Source organism: Argiope bruennichi, chromosome 6 (assembly GCF_947563725.1).
Source record: "Argiope bruennichi chromosome 6, qqArgBrue1.1, whole genome shotgun sequence".
Taxonomy (NCBI): domain Eukaryota; kingdom Metazoa; phylum Arthropoda; class Arachnida; order Araneae; family Araneidae; genus Argiope; species Argiope bruennichi.
This window is the reverse complement of record NC_079156.1, coordinates 51,544,806-51,566,982: the sequence shown is the minus strand read 5'-3', so window position 1 is coordinate 51,566,982 and position 22,177 is coordinate 51,544,806. Positions and strand designations below refer to the sequence as shown.

Below are 22,177 nucleotides of genomic sequence, written 5' to 3'. Positions count from 1 at the left end.
CACACATTTAGTTATTCTAAAAGCAATGGGAAACTTTTATCTATCAAGTGTAATGCGAATGATGAATGTGCGTGTAATAAAAAGAAAAGTTCGGAAGAAAAAATTGTTACAGAGAGCTCTTTAAATAATAAAACTTTGTTACGCCAAGTTTATCTGCAAACATTAGAAGTTCAAATTCGTGGGAATAGTGAAACTAAATGAATTCGTTGTCTTTATGATACAGGATCTCAAAGATCCTACATATCAAAATGCACTGCAGAAAGAATGAATTATAAAGTTATCAATGAGGAATCTATTTTGCATTTGTGCAAAATAACACAATAATTGCAGAACACCCACACTGTAGCATTCCCCGTTTCCTTCACCTGATAATTGGCATTCCGGTCAGATGCAACATCACCTTTTACCACACACATTGTTAAGTGTCTCCGGATTGCCAGATGAGGGATCCTTTTCGCAAGGTCTGGTCATTAATTGTATCCAGATAAAAAGCCACATGTGTGTGTTTCGTCGTTTCAGAGAGATCTATCACATCTTCAAGGGAGAAGAACATCAATACATCCAGATGATAAACTTTTTTTTCCATTATAATGGGACTCCTCACATCAACCGTTGTCATTAAGTGTCGAAGTCAGGTGGACTTTCAGGTGTAAGCGATGAATTGAATACAATTAACATGTATTCGGGAAGGGTCAGCTACAAAGATGAATCATTAATAGACTTTCCCACGATCGACTGGAGACCATTGAGGAAGCATTGCTGAACAGATATTAGGTGATAAAAAGCTCAAGTGCACCAATAAGAAAGTGAGAGGCGGAAATTTGACGGAAATAAAATGCGGTATTTTTGAAGAGGAGGTGAAGAGTAGTGAGAGGCGTAAAAGGAGAAGTTGGGAGAGTCCGAAAGATGAGAGATTGAACAAATAATTACATACCTGATAGACGGAAGATCTAATTTCAAACACAATAGTATAATGCACAAATCAATTCCAGAAATGGAAATAAAAGATTTGCAAATAAATAAAATCACTTGAAAAGCAATAAAAAATTACTGTTCGTTTCAGTATCCTGAGATTACCACATTTCGACGATTCTATCTCAATAAGAGGGTGAGATCCGAATGATGAGCGCATTTCCGAAATTCTTCGACCTTGATTTCCGCCCTATTAGATACTTTTTCGTTCGAATTTTTTTTTCATGTGTTTGCTTGTTTCGTTTGACATCATTATTTTATTTTGATTCAAAATTTATTAATATTATTTCTGAGATTAATCCGAGTTTACTTTATTGTTAAATGTACATATCTCCTTTCATTTTTCCTCTCACCCCTATTTTGACTAATTAAACCCATCCTAACGCATGTGCAAAAGTGTAGAGGGTTTTAGAATCCGTTGGCAAACAATACCAATGAGGCTTTCGTTTTGAGGTTGTCAATTTCAATGTTGGTAAACCTGCATCACCATATGATACAATTCTCTTGTAATGACACGAAGAAATTTCGCTGAACAGCCACTACTATGTTACCACCACTATGTTAACAAAAACCGCAATTTCTTCTTACGCCATCAAAAGGCCTACATAAGCCACCAAGTGTTGAATAGCAGAAATTTTTCCGAAAATGATCAAACATTTGTCTCATCAGCATGGAAATATTTTGCTGCCATGTGATTCAAATCAACAAGAACGTGGATAACAAATTTGACATGTCTGAAGTTGAATTATAACAAGGAATATCAATTTTCTTTTTAAAACCATCATTCTTCTGTTTAATTGCATTGTCCCGAAAATGCAAGAGTGTCCACCATTGGATGCCATTTTGATTTAATCAATCATACATTTAAATATCAAAAAAATTCTATAACTCAATACAAGAGTAAGGCATGCAATTGTAAGTAAATGATGCAGGAGATAGTCAACAATAAATCACTGGAAATGTTTTATTAGAAAAGATTCCATCATGTATTCTTAACACATTAGCCAAAAATGTTACATTAGTCATAACTAAATTTTGACTATTTTCACTACTAATATGCAGTTCACCCAAAAGTATCAATGGTATGCGTTTAATATACAACCGGATTTTCTTACCAAAATCAGGCTTGTACAATGGATTGAGATACTCCTGCATTTTTCTTTGAAATCACTATTTATGTTCGATGTGAAAATTAAGTAAAACAAATAACATGGTAACATGTACTTTATTAATTTCTAAAATGAAGTCGGTCATAAATACAAAGATGTCTCTAACATAATACAGAAAAAGGTCAAAAAATGAGAAGTTGCTACCTCTCACACAGAAATACAACCCAAGCTAATTCTTAGGAGAATATCAACAAAATAAATTTCAATGAAAGGAAAAACATTTTCAAAATGGGACAAACACCACATACCAAACACAGATTAATGTATTCTAAAGCAGTCAAAATATGCTCATCAAATAGGACACAAAGAGAAATCTATTTTTAAAAAGAAAGATTAAAGCTACACACAATTTATTACAAAAAATTGCATACAACTACTTCATTGAAAAAGTACAATTTAATGAATGATTGTAACTCGTGAGGAATGGGGAAAATTTGGTCTTTCCTTGATGAAGAAATTATCATCAGTTTTTTTATATTAAATATTTTTAAAAAGTTACAAATACAATAAAAGTAAATAAGTGCACATGTAATGTTTTGATTTCAAACCCAAACCTATCGCAATCCATATATCAATAAACACACTTCAGAATATATCACTTTTATAATCATTCCTCTCACTATCCATATCTCAATTATACCACACAAAAATACGATAAATTCTTATTGCTTCACTTCATATCTTTATTATTGCATAATATGTCATACACTTTATAATAAATTCAGTCTACCTCAATAATGTATCAATATTTCAGAACATACCACTTCTATAATAAGCTGTATTAACAAGAATAAACACACACAAATATTATACACAGTAGTACAATCATATTACTCAATAAAGAATCATTTCATTTCCCCCTACAATTCTAAGATATTTTTTGGACATTCTACTAATATATAACAAGTCCAGTTCTAAAATATCCATGCAGAAATTCACAAACACATAGTGCACGATGCAAAACATTACATTAAAATAATATTACCGATGCACTCCCTGGTCACTGTAATATATAAATCACAATTCACTCCATAATTTTAATCCTTTCAAAAGCAGCAATGTAATAATTTTTCGGGCTTCCAATAATTAATACACTAAAGCTAAGGAGATTTTGCAGAAAATTATACAATTTTGTTTTTAAGTAATATGTTTTATATAGATAATTGGATGCAAGAATGATATATAAATATCTATTATCTTTCTGATAGTCAACATTTTGATCTGAGGGTGTGACATGTTACGCGTATAAAAATTTTTTGGACGGGATTTTTTAGAGAAAGAGATGTGACAAGAGAAACAAAATCAACTAATAAATATGCTACACATTTAAGACAACAAATGATATGCTCACAAACTTACTATGTCCCTTTTAACATGGGTAATCACAAACACTAGGGAAACAAAATCATGGCAGTGAAACCTGTTAAATTACTCAGATTATATTTCAGACCACAAGAAAAGACTGATATATCACAAAAATAAAATAATAAAAAGCCACAAAAATCTGAACTATCAAAACTATTTCTATTTCTACAATACTTTTTATATTACAGAATAATTTTTTTGAATATAGAAACTGGCAGATGCTATTAAAACTGGCTATTGTAAAAATAAAACATTTTGCTTAAAATGGCATGTTTCAATGAATATATATCATCATAGAATAAATGAAATATCAAACCATTTAACTGTACACTTTAAAAAATGTAAGAAAAATCAAATATCTTTTATTTTACAAAACATAAAATTTGGAATTAAACTGAAAATATTAAACAAATAATAATTTATTAGATACATTTTTTGAGGGGGGAGGGGGATCAAATAATCTAACAGAGACGAAAAATTAAAATGTGATACTTCAGCAATAATTTAATTTTTAGAACATTAAATTGCAATTTAATTAATACCCAAGTTATTTAAAAACATGGATGCTAAGAAAACTTTTAGCCTCAAACAAATTATAAACTAAAAATTGCAATTTTTGTTGTGAGAATTAAAATAATATTTCAAAGAAAAAAAATCAGAAAGTGAAAATTTCCTATAAATAGGAAGCAAGGGAAAAAAAAAAAAAAAAATCAGAAAAATGAAGTGTGGTAATTCAAAATAATAAAGCAACAAACATACCATTTTTGATACATATACCTGCTTTTTTCTCTGTTTACATAATTTCACAATTAAAATTACTACAAATTAACAGCAAGAAAGATGTTTTACATGAACACTATAAAAATATTCAGATTCAATGTATGTTAGAATTGAGGATTTTTTTTCCCCCCTTCATTCCATTTTGAAAATGCAGCAAGTATAATGCACGTAAGTACATTATACAAACAAGATGACAGCCATCACTTAAAATATATATATATATATATATATATATTTTTTATTTTACACTATTGGAAAACTTTAAAAACCTTTTCAAAAGATTTCTTTGCTCAAATTGCAAAATGCTAAAAATCACTTCAACTTTAAAAAAATTTACAGGTTTAATATTTAGAAATTTGTTTAGATTCAAGATGCCAAGAAAAAAAACTACAATTGTTATACTTATGTAAATGCAGCAGCATTATTATTTATAACATTTATTTATTAAACATAAAGAAAAAGATTTTGAAACTCAAATGGCTCATTTCTTTTAGGAAAAATAATGAGCATCTAGATGTCTGAGCCAAAAGAAACAAATCATTTTAGAAAGAAATAGCTGATGAATAATAGATGCATCCAGTTGTAAATAATTTACATCTTAAAAAGAAATTCCATAGCCAAATATACAAAAACAAATACCAAAAATATTTTCATATAAAAAAATTGAGTATATAGAATTAACAATAAGATTTCTATCTCCAATAATAACAAATATCAACTATGACCATAATCCTGTCTTCTATACCTTTGATAGTCGACAGAACCAAGTAAAAAGTATGACATAAATGAAAACTTCAGAGTTTTAAACATGAATTTAATTTTTAAATATTTCTTAATAAGAATATTCTTAACTTTTAATAAAATTACACATATAATTTTTTTAACATAACAAAAATTACTTAAATATTCCTTAATTTTCAAATAAAAGTAAAATAAATGCATCTTTATATAAGTGCTTTTCAGTTAGTTTAAAAACAGTTTTCTTTTATTATTATTCCCGTTTTTCCAAATAAAACTGCAGACACTTTAAATTCCACAAATTTTAAATCAATCGATTAAAAAAGTTTTACTGACAGTTCTCCTGAATTTTAATACTTGGCTTATCACATCTTAATGATATGTATATGAAAATAACAGTGAAACAAATAAACTTTATCGATTAATGTTCCACATCTGATTTATAAGAGTTAAATATACCAGATTTATTAGTTAGATTATTTTGAATTCCCCCCCTTCTTCAGATTCATTTTCAAGTTAATGTAAGAAATTCTAAAGTAATCTTTGTTTGCTTATTTTTTACTATGTATGAAAGTTAAATTTTTTTTACAGACTATTAAAGTCTTCTTATTTTTAAAATAGGAGAGAGGGAGGGAAGGGGTAATTTTGCTTCACAGTTTTCTTAATTTTGATGTTTTTAACACACTTCAAAAAAAATTTACCGAAATCTAGAATTAAGAATCAACGAATTAAAATAATGTTACAAAACTACGAATTAAGACATCTTTTATTTATAAATAAATTTAACAAATGGTTGCATGGATATAAAAGAAAAATATATTGTAATAAAAAAAAATGCATGTGATTTAGAAATAAACATTAACAATCAGGTTTAAACAAAACATTAACCAAAATATACAATTGAATTCATAACAAATTTTGCAATTTAGTATAATAATTTCAAATATTAGATATATCATCTCTAAATAAAATATATTGGTAAAATCTGTTTAGTTCCTCCATAAACTTTTAAAAGTTTTAACTTAAGGGGGGGGAAGCAATACAGTGAACGGGGAGTTACAATAAGAGGAATACACGATGTCACAGGTTTAAAAAAAAAAATGCTAATAAAATGACATTTTTAAATAATGGATCTAAGCCTAATTTACCTAATTTGTGAGGAGGTGAAAATTTTAATACAAAAGTAAATGAATAGAAAATGACTAACTCTACTAGTCTCTATAAGTGGACAAGAAGTATCTATCCACAAAATAAAAATTAACTATGCAGAAAGAAAACAAAAACAGGTTAAACTGCTAGTTATAAGGAGACAGACAACATTAAATTCAGAACAATGTCACACAATTATATTATAAATTTTTAAATCATGGATATATACACTGACGTCAGCTGTACAAATTTCTGCCATGATAAACCCTATTCATGAAGCAGAGTAGTAACATGTGATTTATGTCTTCAAAATCTGACTTAAAATTATTTACAATTCTTTTTCATGAAAACCGATACTGAAATGGTTTTTGCAGGAAACTTTACTTAAAATGACAGACTGAATCAATGACAATTTTAAAAGTGCTTCAAGATTAATGTAAAGTCAATTTGTGAAGGTGTGGTATGATTTGCAATAACAGAACTATGGCATTAAAACAGTCTTTTGACTTTCAACAAGCTACATATATAAAAAAAAGTGAAACTTAACTGTACTTATGATTAGTTATTCTAATTCGTTTACCTTCTGCTGCAGCAGAAAAATCAAGATTTCGTCGATCACTAGAATGTGAAAGTTTCATCTGAACTTCTTTAGGCAATTCTTCATCTGCAGCATAAATCTGTTTCCTGTCTAGATTTAGCACATAGCCATCATCAAATTCTATCAGATACAACTCCACTGATTGAGATCCTTTAAAAATTCCATTATATATTTTGTCATCTGTCCATTTAACTTGAACTTTTTCATTTATTCGTGGAGGTCCTTCTCGGGCAATATTTTTGCTTACAATATCTTCAGGTAATGTATTGTTAGAGGTTGAATTGTCCTCAAACAATATAGAATAGTATTCTTGGATAAATTTCTTTTTTACACTCGCCCAGTAGTATCTTTTATTTTTATGCTTTGCAGCAACTTTTTCTCCAACAGTAACATTGGTCAGCTGTCTTTTTGGTGGTTTACGCCTAGCAGCTGCATGCTTTGTGCAAATCATATGTATTGGTTCAGGCCAGTCATTTGTCTCAAATATTACACCAGCCATATATCCACAAGTAACATGAAAAGGCAGATAACATCTTCCACTCAGACACTGTATACATATGCCCTTAGAACATCTTGTAACAGATGCCTTCAAACAATACTTGCATTTTAAACGTTGCCGTTCAGGAGGTATATTTGACACATTGATGGGTTGCTTTTGAAGAGTGTTCTCAAAATATGTTTCAGGAATGAGAACAGCACATATTATATGAGCCCAGCGGTTATCATTTGTAGGTTTTAATGCTCCTCCCCTCAGAACGCATAAGCAGCATTCTGCTTCCATTGCTTGTTTTGAACACTTTGTACAAGTCCAAGATCCCATAGGTAACATTGATATGCCATAGCAAGAAGCATGGACACATACTTTACAAATGGAGCAAATTAAAAGGGGGGCAGTGCCATCAGGCCTAAGAAGACTATTAGTATCCAGCAAACATTCCTTATTTAAGGAATTTCCATAGCAATAAGCTGGCATTCGGACAGAACTGTATGAAGGCACATCAGAAGGTTCCGATGGGAAATCTGATTTATTGTATATTGGTGTAAATATGACACAAATTGCACAATGAGGTGGTATACTGGCTAATTTCTCATTAAACAAAATTTCAGCTTCTAAATTTTTTGGCTCATGTTGCCATAGATCTTTTATGGGATGAGACCAACTCTTCACAGAGCTATCAGCCCTTTGAACTTTGGAACTCAATCCACTCGGTGAAGAATCGCTAGCAGATGATTGATTGGTACTTTTTCTCTTTCTCACAATTCTGTTTGGTTCTCTGGTTTGTAAATTTGGTATTTCTTTGATTTCTGTAATTTCTATTGAGTTATTCTTTTGTTCAGAACTCTCAGTTTTTTCTTTTTGATTTGTAATTAAGTTATATGAAACTTCAAGAACTGGACTTTTTATAGCATTTGCGGTGGGACCAGGAGAAATTTTATTACATTGTTGAACTGTCTCAGTTGGGACCATTTTTATTTTTATTCCATTATTAGTCTGCTCACATCGCCAAGTCTGAGGAAAGGCAGAATTAGAAGCGAACGAGCTCTTTGTCAGCAAATCTTTTGGTTTCACATTCTGATCATTCATTCCATTTTCTGAAAGAATGGTGTTTCTTTGTATACCTTGATTAAACAATGAAATAGATCTTGATTCAAGTTTAGTATTGACAGGACCAATTGAAAAAGTTCCAATATGTATAGCCTGTTTCAGATGAGGATATTGGTTAATAATTAGTTCTTCAGCTTTCTGAAATGATAAACTATTATCATCGCTGTTAATGGTAGAATCAGGGGTAATTTTTGTTTTTACTTCAGGATGCCAAAATGGTTTCAATTCTGGTGGATTATCCATTACACTATCATTCCCTACCAATTCGTAGGGTTTATTTATTTTTCTTTCTTTGAACATATCTTGTTTCAATGAATTGCCATTAGAATCTAATAAAAATTTATTATCTAAATTAATATTTTCTTTCTTCACAACAGTATCTTTCACTTTATGCACTATATCATCAATTTTAATGTTCAACTGCTCATCTTTAAGTTTTTGAACATCTGTACCACTGTCTGATTCTTTTTTAATTTCTATATTCATTTCTCTTCTTCCTTCTTTTTTAGTTTCAGATTTGATTTTCCTTACATTTACAGAATTTTTATTTTTCTTCCTTGGTGTTTTCTTTGGCTTTTTATACATCAAGGCATCATCTACATCATAGAGTTCAGTTTCTTCATCGCTTTCACGAGCGTGGATAGCAGAGGAGCGGAGCTCTTTCTTCCCAACATTCGAAATAGGATGCCTCTTGATCTTTTGGGAAACAAGAGCTTGTTTAGCCACTTTCTTTTGCTGTTCACGCTGGGCTAGAATTGCGAGTTCTACTTTCCTAGGTGGGGGTGCAGCATAATGCCTTGTTGGTTCTTCAGGATGAGTGCCAATGTCTTTACCAATTTTCCACAATTCATACCTATCTGGTTGAAATTTCTTTACAAAAATATCCATACATATTTTAACACAATCATTTCTGCATGAACAAGAAATTGTTCGCTTTCCATACTCAACCCAACGAGGTAAAGCAAAATTTGTTGATTCAGCACAATTGAATCCATGATTAAAACCAGAATGGTAACCAAAGGGAAAAGTAATCATAAACTCCCCAGGCTCTTGGGTTATTTTTTGGAAAGGGATTGAGAACTTATTCAAAACAGTGGGCGAGATAATGGTCATTTTGTGCCTCAGAAATGCAGCACAGTCTTGATGACTTTGATGGAAAAATCCAGCAGCAAGTCGTTCAAGACGTCGTCCATGTTCTGGTGGAACAACATACCATGATTTAGGAGCACCAAAATGTAGATAATTGATACTATATAAATCCATGTCTTCAGTATGCCAGGCAAAAGTTGTTTTCCACATTCCAAAATAAAGATAGGCTGTATTAACACCTTCAATTTGAATTTCATAATCTTCTTTCACTAAATCTAAAATTGTGTTTAGCCTCTGAATATTGAATTCATTGACATCATCATCATACAATGACCCTGAAACATCCGCCCCATATATAGGGGAATTAAAAGTTATATTTTTCCAATATTTCCTTTCTAAATCTTCATAATCAAAATGTGTTGGAGTTGCATATCTACTGCTATTTGCTATTTGTTCAAATTCCTTGACAGTCATAGCTTTTATTTGAATATTTAATTGCTGATATAAACCTTGACTTCCTGTAACTTCCTGAGATATTGGTGCAGGTATTATAAGATCAATATTATCATATCCTTTTTTTCTGGGAGTCCAGCCCTCAGGAGGGATTATTTTTGCTAATCCAGCTTTATGTGCCCCTAATGATTCAATTTTCTCAATATATTGTGAAAAGTTTTTGAATTCTTCCATAGTAGGTCGGAAGACCTGTATTCGAGGACATGAACTTCCAGACATGATTCAATTTTTATTCAACCTTTAAATATCTAAAATAAAAAAATAAAAAAAAAACTAATTAATAAACAGTTTGCACAAAATAAATTAATATGAATATGCTTAAATATACTAATATGAATATACTTAAATATTCATAATTTTTTTAAACTTATGTCATAACATATAGTCTCAACTACAGCAAAAAATTAAATATGTTTTGTTCATTATAGTCACCTACTGGCTTGTATGCTATTCCTAATTCAGAACAAGAAATAATAGCATCACATTATTAAAGAATGGAGTATAGAATATGATAATATAACAATGGGAAACAAGATTTACAGACTTCTTCTCAATAAAAGTAACTAATGGATTAGCACTAGAGAGTCATTTGATAAAACTGAAATGAAATTTCTCCAGAAAATTTTGTAAAAATATTCCCATTAAGGGAATATTCTTATCTTGTTTTTGATTGAGGACAGTTTCACTATTGATCAATTTTTGATGACTGTATGCTTCATAGCTAAATAACTTGAGGACATTTATTGAAAGTTCATATTTTATTTCTAACTCAAAATTCACAATTCTTTATCATTTTTCTGCTCAGGAATATTTATTTAAAATATATTTTGTAGGACCCCCCCCCCCTTGTTGTTGTAAAACCTGAGAAAAGTATGAAAATATTTAAACTAATAGAATTTTTACTTTAGATTTACAAAACTAAAGAGAAGAAGAATTTTAAAATTATAATTGTTTCTGTAAAATTATAAGTTAGCACTCAGTACTATGCACTTTGTATTTAAAAATAAATTTTTAAAAAGGAGTCAATCAATGTAGATTTTAACTATGATTCACAACACAACCAACTGAATTATTTTCAGGTAATGGAAGGAATTCTTTCAAAAACATTTTCTACCGGTTGCTTTTTGCGAGCAACCGGTTTACCAGTAACAATTCTTGCTAAAATGTTCAAATAATATATTATATAAGTTGTTCTCATAATAGGTTTTTCAGCAAAATATTTCTAAGCTTCAAATTTTGATAGTCATACCATTCACTTACACTGGTACATAGATCTTAAGTCATTCTGTTCATTGTACTATGCATCTCTCTCTAATTTTCTATTAGCACCAATAAAATTCAATCTTAAAATAAAATGGAAGTGATGAAACTGCAATTAATATAAAAACACTTTAAGGAATCCACGCATGTCTTTTTGTTAAAAAAAAATATAAGAACTGAAAGCAGAGTCATTCGGCATTGAAGTTTTATGTGCTCTACAAAATAAGTTTCATAATTTATAATAACTCAAAGCATTACTCAAAAAACATTTCACGGATTCAGTAAAAAATTCAGTTTTTATTTTTATTTTTAAAATGATATAAATGCTGGCAATAATAATATTTTATTTTATTCAGTTTATAAATATATTTTAAAAAAATATGAAGTTTAAATTTTAGACGGTCCCTTTTTTTTAATAACAAGAAATTAAGTTACTGAGGTTAGTTTTAACTTACAAATAATAAGGCAGAAAAAAAAATTCATATCAGTAGAAAATACATACATAATGGCGATATACACATTCCTTTTGAAGAAGTAAATTTTCATCTTTTTTTGCCAACTGGAATAATTGATACTTCATGAAATAAAAAATAATTTCATACCTTTCATTAATAAAATTTTTAACTATTTAATTAATCATTACAAAGTCTTCCTTCAGTGCAGTATTTGTGAGCAAAATTTGAAGCACTTCATACTTCTTTTTAGCATTCAACAGAACAGTAATATGCATGTTAATAAAAGCTTTCAAATATGTATAATATATCAGTGTATAAATGCTTTATATATAATCATAATTTGAAAATTTATTTTCAAGTAAAATAAGAATATCAATTGCATCAAATAATTTTTAAATTTCATAGATTTTTTAGAAATTATACAAAATGTACAAAAGAATTTTTCATAAACTATTAACAAAAACAAAAGACAATTAATTAGAAAGATTAATTGGCAAGACAAAGAAAATTATTTAAAACAATTAATATTTTCCATTCAATAGTACCCAAAATCTTTTCTACACATGAACTCACTCATAAAATATCTAATTAACTGTTATCAAGCCTTTCTCTTCCTCAGACATATTTGCAGACAAAATTTTGAAAAAAAAAAAAAAAAAAAAAAAAAGTCTAATTTACAGTTACAGCAGTTTACATTTTTATATAAATTGTTTGTGAACTTTACTTTTATTTATATAAATTACTGAAAAATTTCTAATGTTGTTTTTTAATAACAAGAAAAAGATTAATTATCAAATAGATCTCTGTTAATAATTAATTCTTTTATATTAACACAGATAAAATATATAAGGTAATATAATCAATTATGCAATAAAAAAAGCAAACATTCATTTGAAGCTTTGAAAAAAAGCCAAGGTTATTTTAAAATAGTTAAAAATAACTTTTATTGTTTTAAAACAATCTGCATGTTGCATATAAACAGCCATCTGTTTATAATATTAAATATTTAGTACAAATAAATATAATAAATTGATAATAAAACCAGGGTTGTAACATTTCATATATGATAGTTTTATCCTTACATCATCAAATTAAAGGCTGAAAAAAATAATTTTGAACATAAATACATATTAATTTTTAAGGTATTATAAAACAATATCTTTTCAAATATCCTATGCATTACTTTTTAATTTTTTTAATGACTAAAAATTTGCCTCTGGACTGCCATACAGAATCTATAATTAAATTCTGTATAATTCTTAAAAAATTAAGGAAAAATAATCTTTTGGTGATTTTTAAAAGTCATTAATATACACTGACAGAAAAAAGACAAGTGATAATAGGATTCCGGGAAATAAAATATTTCCATTTTAATTAAAACTAGGTATATCAGCTAGCAATAAATAAGAGAAGAAAAATAATAAAAAATTATATAAAATTTCAAAAGTAATTTGCAGGGCATAATAATAATAAAGCAAGATAAAGTAATATTGCAGAAATCAACAACTCTACAATTTCTGCTCATTATGCATTTTGAAATTTAATGTAATAATGAGTATATTAAAATCCCTCCACACTAATGAATGTCAAATAATAAATGCATGAATTTAATATATATTTAATAGATAAATTTTAATCAGGAGAAAGATAAATGATCCAAATAGTCTTTAGTTTTTGGCTATTATTTTTGTTTCAATAATTTTAAATTAATTTTGTAAATTAATAATTTTGTAAAGTAAAAGTTACATAAAGTTATGTTTTAAATTTATTTTATAAAGGTACATCAAAGAACAAAGAGTTAATTAATTTAAGATTATATATAGATAGATAGAGAGATGTAAAGTTCTTTTATCAGAAGTTAAATTACCTGTCGTTCCATTTTAACTGACATAAATACTAAACTAAACATCCAAAACTGAGTTACCTCAATATTTTTTAAAGCATTATGGAATAAATAGAATATATTTAAAAAGAGAAAAGTTTTAATGACACAGTGCCTTTAATTAATTCATATATATCACAGAATAGTTCTATGTAACTTCAAGAGGAAATAAATCTTAAAATTAGTAAAATAAAATTTTAACAGGATGCATAGTGAGAAATTGCTGCAAAAATTAAATATTTTAAAGCACTTTTGTATATGTACATATATATAAACCAGCATATTTTCTATATGACATCTTCATTTTTATAATAAATAAATTTTTTTATTAAAATTATTTTCTAAAAATAATTTTAAATTTGTGTTTTTAAAATTTTAATATTTATTTATGTTTGCACAACCTTTTCACAAATAACTTCTATAGTAAAACAAATTAGGTCTTTTTGATTTTGACAAAAACATCCCCCCCCCCATTTTTATGATCTTTAATACCAAAAAATTAAGTCAACTTTTATAACAACAACAATAATGATCTGTGCTCTTTTTCAATATTTCTTAAAACTAACAAACTATCAATTTATTTAGATAATTTTTGAACATATCAAGATTATGGCCAAATAGTTTGTATTTGATTTTTATATATGCAACAACAAATAAGATTCAACAAAGCTGGGATGGAAAAGGCGAATTTCTTTCTCTATCAACTCGCTATATTTTGAAATTTTGGTTGCAGTTGTATAAATCTAAGAACTAAGCATTCTAGAATGACTACCATCATGAGACTGGAAAAATTGTCACAAAATTGATGACTGAACAATGGCATGTTCTAATAAGCTTTTTTAATAGAAATGAATTGTAGCATTCAAAAATGGTCAAACCATAAAAAAAATTGTCTTATTGCTTCTTACTTCTAAGGTTTTATAAAGGCCCCATTTATTTTTTAATGTTTTACATTCCAAAAATATAATAAAAACTTGCTTTTTAACATTTTTTTTTTAACTTTAGGTTTATAAAAATTATAGAAAAATATAATTGTTAAGGAATGGAAATGCCTTAATTACTTATAGTCTCCATAAATAAAGTCACAAATTCAAAAAGAGTCAGTGCTGTAGTTAGAAGCAAAATGAAAATAAACAATGCTAGTTGAAACATTTTTTGAAGCCAGCACAAGATAATATATCACATTACTTAAAAATTTAACAAAGCTTCAAATGAAAAATTTCATTCAATGAACTGCTTTAAAAAACTTTTAAAATTTTAAATTAAAGCAATGAAACTTTTTTTTATCTCAACATTAACAATTATATAGATTTGAATTTCATTACACTAAAAATCATTGTTACAAATTATGCCCAAATTTTTGTTAAAAAAATTACTAAAACTAAAAAAGAAGGAATGCATTCATTCAAACAAAATTGGTATAAGTAGAAAGTTTTTTTTTTTTTTTTTTTTTTTTTTTTTTTTAACATTTAAAACAATGTAAAAATAATATTTTGCTTTTAAGTTATGGCAACAACATGTTAAAATTCTTTTTATTTTTTCAATTAAACTTCTATCAAAATTTTGAAATGCCATTTTTATTTGGTCTCTTAATTCTCCAGTAGCAATTTTCCAAATTTCATACTCCTAACTTCAATGATTTATGCTGTGCATTGATCTGTCATCAAGACAAACTTAATATACAAAGCGAGATTTCATTGTGGAGGAGGGGGTGGACATTTAAAAGTTATAAAAAGAAAGAAAAAGATAAAAACATTATAAAAAAATCCTGAAAAATAAAAATTTTGAAAAACTTTTTTTTTTATTATTTCTTTAAAAATTTTAAGTACCAGAACTAGTAGGGTCCTCTCCCCTTAGTAAAAACTAAAATTCGACAAGATTGGTCCAACAAATGATAATTTTCAAATGGATGAAAAGATTTAGCAATTACACTGTGAAAGAAATCATGATCATTGAATTCTCATTCTAGTTAAAATCTCACCATATTAGATTTTATGCGATCAATTAACATAATTACAATTCAGTATAGTATATTAATGTTTTTCTAATAGGTAATTCAAGGGATTGCACCAAAATAATATATCAATAAGAATAATGACTGAATAGGAAATGTACTAAAGAGGATTCATTGGAAGTATTTTTACAGCAGCTTCTTTCATATTCAAAATTTCTCTTTAGAGTGCCAAATTCAACCTACTGTCTTCATATTTTCATTGATTGGACCAATTTGCATGATCTTCTTTAGCAACATATAAAAAGGTTAAACATACACTTACCAGAAAATAATTTAAATAAATTCTTCAACATCTCAAACACTAAAAAAATTTTTTATATGAGATTTTTTTTTTTTTAAGATTTTATTTTGAATACTTTTTGAGCCGCAACAAGTATGGCATAGTGCATATTTAGAACTGCTTCCTCTGGATAACTATTCCAGTATTTCAATAAATGGCATTGCACATCCTTGTTGAAAGAGAGAACAGGAAAAAAAAGTTCATTAAGTGTTAATATGTGTTGAAACCCATAGGTCTCTTGTCCAAATTCTTCCCTTTTCTTGGTTTTCTTTCTTGATACATCTGATAAACAAGTTTTTAGGATTATTCTTTTGAATTATCGTATTCAACTTGTGGGGAAACAAAAAGCTGCCTTTGCATTTCTGAAGAAAATAAAGCGCTTTTCATGATGTTATATACCCTGTTTAAATATTTTTTGTTTCAATTTAATACTTTATAAAATAAATATAACTATTTAATCACACATTATTTATAATAATTTTGAGTAAAAGGATTAAAATTTACGATATATCATTGCAAGTTTTCTCATGAAAGATACAAGTTTTACGTGTCAGAAAAATTGGATCATGAAATCTTGCTCCTGTGTAATGAAGCTATGGTTTTGGATAACAATTTAGTACATGAGCAAGCCAATTCACAAATGCACGCATACAGCTACAGTTTTATCCAATGATGCTTGTTTTAATCGTTCAATTCTCACTCATGCTTTTTTTATAATTGTTTTATTTGGGGAACTAAAGTAAAAAGAGTTATTGTTCTTATAGAGAAGTTAGATCAACAATATCAAACTAAATCAATGATTGAATGATTTAAAACATAAGGATACTCTTAACATTACTGCATATTGTATGCAACAATACTGTATTTATAGTATAAGCAATACTGTATTCATTGAATATAGTAGCATTATTGATAAAATAAATAATATTACAATAACTTTCAGGCATGCAGACAGCAAGAGGAGGTCTCAAGCACAGAATAATGTTTTTTGTGAGATGGCATAATACAGCAGCTGGAAAAGAATTTCAAAGGAACAACTCAATATTACATACTTATTAAATGCTGTTCTGCCTTCAAAGATCCTTTATTATTTTATTATTACAATCCTTATACATTTATTATTACAGGTTTTATTTTATTATTACAATCAAAATAAGCCTAAATAATTAGATTATAACAAACACATTTTTTTAAATCTTGAAATGTACTATATTATGAAATGTTATTTAATATTTGACTCATAACTTTTCAGCTAAAAGTCTTCACTCTTTTCCTTACTCTATTATTGAACATTTTCAACAACTTCACAATTTTACTATCATTTATGCTGAATAACTGAGACTTTGCTACTTATTAATAAATTTATTCTAAATAAGAAGTGACAGCCTCTCTAATTAGCCTTATAAAGTTTTGTAAAATTTTATGTATAATTTCATGCATCCCCCCCTTCCTTTTCAGGACAAAAAAAAAAGCTATAATTACATTTTTTGGATGATATTTATAATTTTATTAAGATTAAAATATATGAAATTTTATGCTTAAAAAAAGTAATGATAATTTCTTTGTCAACCACTAGATACCTCGAGTTTCCTTAGATGCTGCAGAGTTACAGTAATTTCAACTTTTTACAAAGAAAAAGTTTATTCTTGGCATTTGCTATTTAAATTTACCATTAAAATCTTGAATAACTTTTTCAGAATCAGAAAGGATATAATTTTCTCAGAAAATTACTATAAGGTAAGATAGGGTAGGGTTATAAAAGTCGCAAACAAAGTACTCAAAGCAAGGATGAGTTTTATTTTTTATATAATTTTAAATAATATAAAAAATATTTAATAACATTAATTTTTACTTTAGTTGTATCACAAAACTTTATTAGTAAAAAATTACAAAAAAGAAATCCCCACTCTTCAGGGTCAGTTGAACATTATTAGGCATTTATTTAAATTATTGACATAGTGTTTGGAAATTTTTTATGCACATATATATTAAAATATACAAGCATCAAATATCTTTAAAAACAACTATAAAATAAATTAAATTACTCTTAAAAACAAAAATTGTAATAATAATAAATGTTTTTTAATGTTTTAGTCAAATTACTTTTGAGCTTTCTGAACTAGAATTAACTTTAATAATATCTAAGAGTTTTGAAAACGTAAAATGGATACCATGTTATATTTTAATATTCATCAGGAATATTTATTAAAAATTTTATGCAATTTCCTCAAAAATTAAGACATCTGAAGTATTTCTAAGATATTTAAATGCAAAAAGAACAACGTTTAGAGAAAAGTCATTAAAAATAATTCTTGTTAATTAATACTACTGAGCATTGCAAAATAAAACATTTGAGACAGATTTTAGAGATGAAATGCGGAAAAAAAAATTCCATAATTTTATCACTTTTCATTTAATTTTAATTTAATCTTCCCTCCCTTCAACAATTATAACATGAATAATCAATGAACATTCAATTTAATAGTTCTTATAGTTTAGTTGAAATGCCATAACAAATATTAAAATATGAGGTGGGAAATACATAGAGCAATTTTATTGATTTAAAGTGTTGGATTGCCAATCCAAAATAACCTTCTAATTTTACACCTGGATTTGTTATGGTGTAAGGGTAAAAGAGAAGTGGGATACAAGATTTCTGCTTTTAAGTTTAAAAAAATACTATTAATTAGGAAAGAATAAAATTTTAGAGTTAAAAAATTAGACCTGTAACCTAAAAAGGACTATTAATTGAGCAGCTAAACAATATGCAGCTTATTTCAGTCAAGGGTAGCTTCTTAAAAGATGCAAATATGAAAAAATATTCTACATTTTTTTTATTTTAAACTTGAGCAAAATTTTTCTAAATTTACTTAAACGCCTCTTATATTGAAGAAAATAGTAAAAACTCACAATATCTGCATTATTTTTTTTTTAAGTTTGACTTTGATTGAAAAAAAATATGGTTCATCAAAAAATAATTTTTTAAAATTTACAGATAAGCAAATTAATCTAAAAGTGTCATTCTATGAATTCCAATAGTACCATAATAATAAATTGAAAAAAAAAAACAACAACAAAAAAAAAAAAACATGATAATTAAAACTAATATTTTGTCTCTATTATTGAAAAAAATCTGCCTTTATCACGCCTGAATACAATACATACCAATGACCATTATAATTAAGAACACTAATATTTACTGTTTTTAAGAATCTATTTCATAAGGTAAGATTTTTTTTCACTTTTTAAATTAAATATCCCCCTCCTTTTTTTTTTTTTTTGGAAATTGGTCATTATGATACCATTTGAAACCAAAGAATAACACTTTTAAAATACAAGTTTATTCAGTCTGGAGTACTGGACTGGCAAAAAGTAAAGGCATTTTTTTCTGACAACTCTACATTTTTTCCCAACAAAGGCAAGCTTTTCAAAAAATTATATAGACTTCGATCAGAAATTCCTTCCACAAAATAAATACTTCAGAGAAATTTTTAAAGTTTTACTGAAATTTAAAAAATAACAATAAACTAATAAATAAAAATATTTTATCCAAATTTGCATTTTAAAAATAAAAATTTAATTTTGACCTAATTAAGTTTATCACAACATTTAACTGTTTATTTTATAGGTCTTTTAATATATACAGCTTTTCACTGAAAGTAGTAAATTTTTATCTAACCTTAATAGCTTTTCATTTAAAAGCAAAAAAAAAAAAAAAAAAAAAGTTTTAAGCTATGTTCCATCTCTTAATCTTATCTGGTAACATATCCAAGCACAAGAAGCTTGTTTCAGTTACTCAAATTAATGACTTATGCCAACAAAACAGCTATTAATTACTTTTTCCTACATCAAAATGCAACACTGCTGGACTTTTATAAGCTACAAGCTAAGTAAAAGTCCTTAATGCTATTTGAAATTGAAATTTTTTTAAATGTTATTATCATAGCAAATTTTCTTTCTTAAAGATGATAGATGTTTTAAATAAGAACTTTGAAATAATTTAATCAAGCAAAAAAAAAAAAAAAAAAAAAAAAACTTTTAGAAATAGCATCAATATTCTTATTATATATATATATATATATATATATATATATATATTGCCATTTTACTTAGATACTCATTTTAACAATTTTGGAGAGGGAGAAAATGTATTCAATAAACAAACACTTATTCCATTACTAACAGCTTTATACAAAAATTGGATAAACTCGAATTATCTTCACTTTAAAAATAAATGTCTTTAATGCTGTTCAATCTTTTTAAAAAATGCTTTGTTTTATTTAAAGTGGAAAAGCTTTCTTACTTTAATTTAAAGAGCCAGAAAACTCATTTTCTTCATGCTCTTAAAAGTTTAATATCAGAACTTTGTTTAATATTGATCTAGCCATTACAAACAATAAATAGAATTTCCTTAATGTTCCTAGTCTAAAAATAAGAGAAAATACTGTTTGAAGTTCATAAAATCTACATGCATGATTTTCATATGCTTTAAATATTTCCCTAGTAAATTTCATGTGTTGCATTAGATTGAAAGTTTTTGATCATGCATAAAATACCTTAAATTGCCATTTAAGGAGTTATCCTTCCTCTTTTCAATAATATATTAAGTCTTTAAATAAGTTTAATTTATATGTTATTTGTAATCCCAAATCTTTTTAGATTATGCCTATTCTATAATTGCATCTTTCAAAACAGATTACAACTGAAAATAAATGTCATCTTAGCATTTTCTTTCTAGGAAGTGATTAAAATAATATTTTATAATTTCTAATCCTCTTAAGCATTTACTATAGAGCTGAGAGAGAAAAAAAATATTTTTTTGCACATTTAAAAATATTTTAAACCTATATGAAGAATAAGCACAAAAAGGAAATAAAATAAGGTTCATTATCTAGTAAGCAGAATAATATTAAGAAATATATGAAGAAAAAAAAAAAGACAGAATATTTTTAGCAATACTACTTAAAGAATATATTAAAATTTATCAACAAGAAAATGAGTTATTATAAGTTTATACACAAAATATATAACTTACTTTACATAATGTTTTGGTTTAATACTCATACAAAAAAATTTTTTAAGCATTCATTATAAAACAAGTTAGTTTTAATACTACTATAGTCAACAATTATATAGCATTTCTTAACAGATTACCATATCAGTATATAAACTGTGCATCAAATTAGTATTAGCAAAGATTTGCAAAATAAAGTACTTTAGAGTAAAGCTCATTTTCAGTAATAACTTTTTAAACTTTATTAGAGAATTTAGTTGTTTTTTTATCTTTATTAGAGAATTATCAGAAAATAATCAACTTTATTTTAACAATTGTACAAAAATTTTACCGAAAGCATTCAATTTGATGTCATTTGGTTATATTATTTTTCATCTTAGATATCTGCTTGTAATATTCGCATAATTAAAAAAACTGCGATAAGACTTATCGAATAACCTATAATAATAATTTTAAATAGAACAATAAAAATCATATTTAAATTGCATTAATAAAGATAACGAACCCTCATAAAGCCACTTACAGAATAACTTGCAATAGAAAGAAATTCTGGACTAAAAATTAGTAGATGCAGTTTCCCTCAACATGCTCAAGCTTTCGAATACATTTCGTCCAGTATATAAACACCGTTATCTCAAGCATGCAGTGTAAACATTCGTTGCCTGTGCCAATTGATGTAGACATTTAAATAAATTTTAACATTTCAAGAGACAAAATAAGTTGATATCATGATTTTTAAAAACAATTTACGTTCATTTAATTTTAAAATATAAAGAATATAAACAAACATACACATACATCATCAGTTTAAGAGGGGTGAATATTTTGTACCTTTTAAACATATGCAGTAGACGGTTTATAAATGCTAAGCTCTGCTGCCTTTCTTAAATAGCAACAAAAAAATCTTCTTGTATAATTTATAATGAAGAATACGACCATTTATACACATTCTAATAATATTTTGCTATAGATCAAGCAGGTTTAGAAAATGAAGCTTTGACTTCCACAGTACTGCCAAATATCACACAAAATTATCAATTCTTTTCGTAAAATCAACAGATTTCTATACTTAGCTTTTTCTTTAAATATGAGTTTAATAAGTTAATAATATGAATTAAATAAAAATTTAATCAATTAATTAATAAACCGAAGAAAGTCTCTAACGTAATTGAAGTCCCCCCCTTCATTTTCAACTAATGTCGCACTAGAGGTCTTACATTAGTTCAGATATTAACTATTTTAATCCTAACATAAGATTTGAATTCAAATATATATATATGTTTGGCTTTGATA

The 22,177-nt window shown here is 26.9% G+C and overlaps 1 protein-coding gene across 5 annotated transcripts; it reads right to left on the bottom strand.

The window, feature by feature from the left end:
* Positions 1-2,183: 2,183 nt before the first annotated feature.
* On the bottom strand, positions 2,184-21,884 carry LOC129971276 (lysine-specific demethylase 4C-like). Of its 5 annotated transcripts, XM_056084893.1 has the most exons (3): positions 21,716-21,884; positions 16,802-16,882; positions 2,184-10,227 (listed from the first exon to the last, which is right to left on the bottom strand). In XM_056084893.1, the coding sequence occupies exon 3, from the start codon at positions 10,196-10,198 to the stop codon at positions 6,716-6,718; it is 3,483 nt and encodes a 1,160-aa protein (XP_055940868.1). In that variant the 5' UTR covers positions 10,199-10,227; positions 16,802-16,882; positions 21,716-21,884; the 3' UTR covers positions 2,184-6,715. The 5 variants fall into 5 exon arrangements, with proteins under 5 accessions (XP_055940868.1, XP_055940870.1, XP_055940867.1 ...); XM_056084895.1 differs by lacking the exon at positions 16,802-16,882 and having other exon boundaries at positions 21,683-21,884; XM_056084892.1 differs by lacking the exon at positions 16,802-16,882.
* Positions 21,885-22,177: the final 293 nt, after the last annotated feature.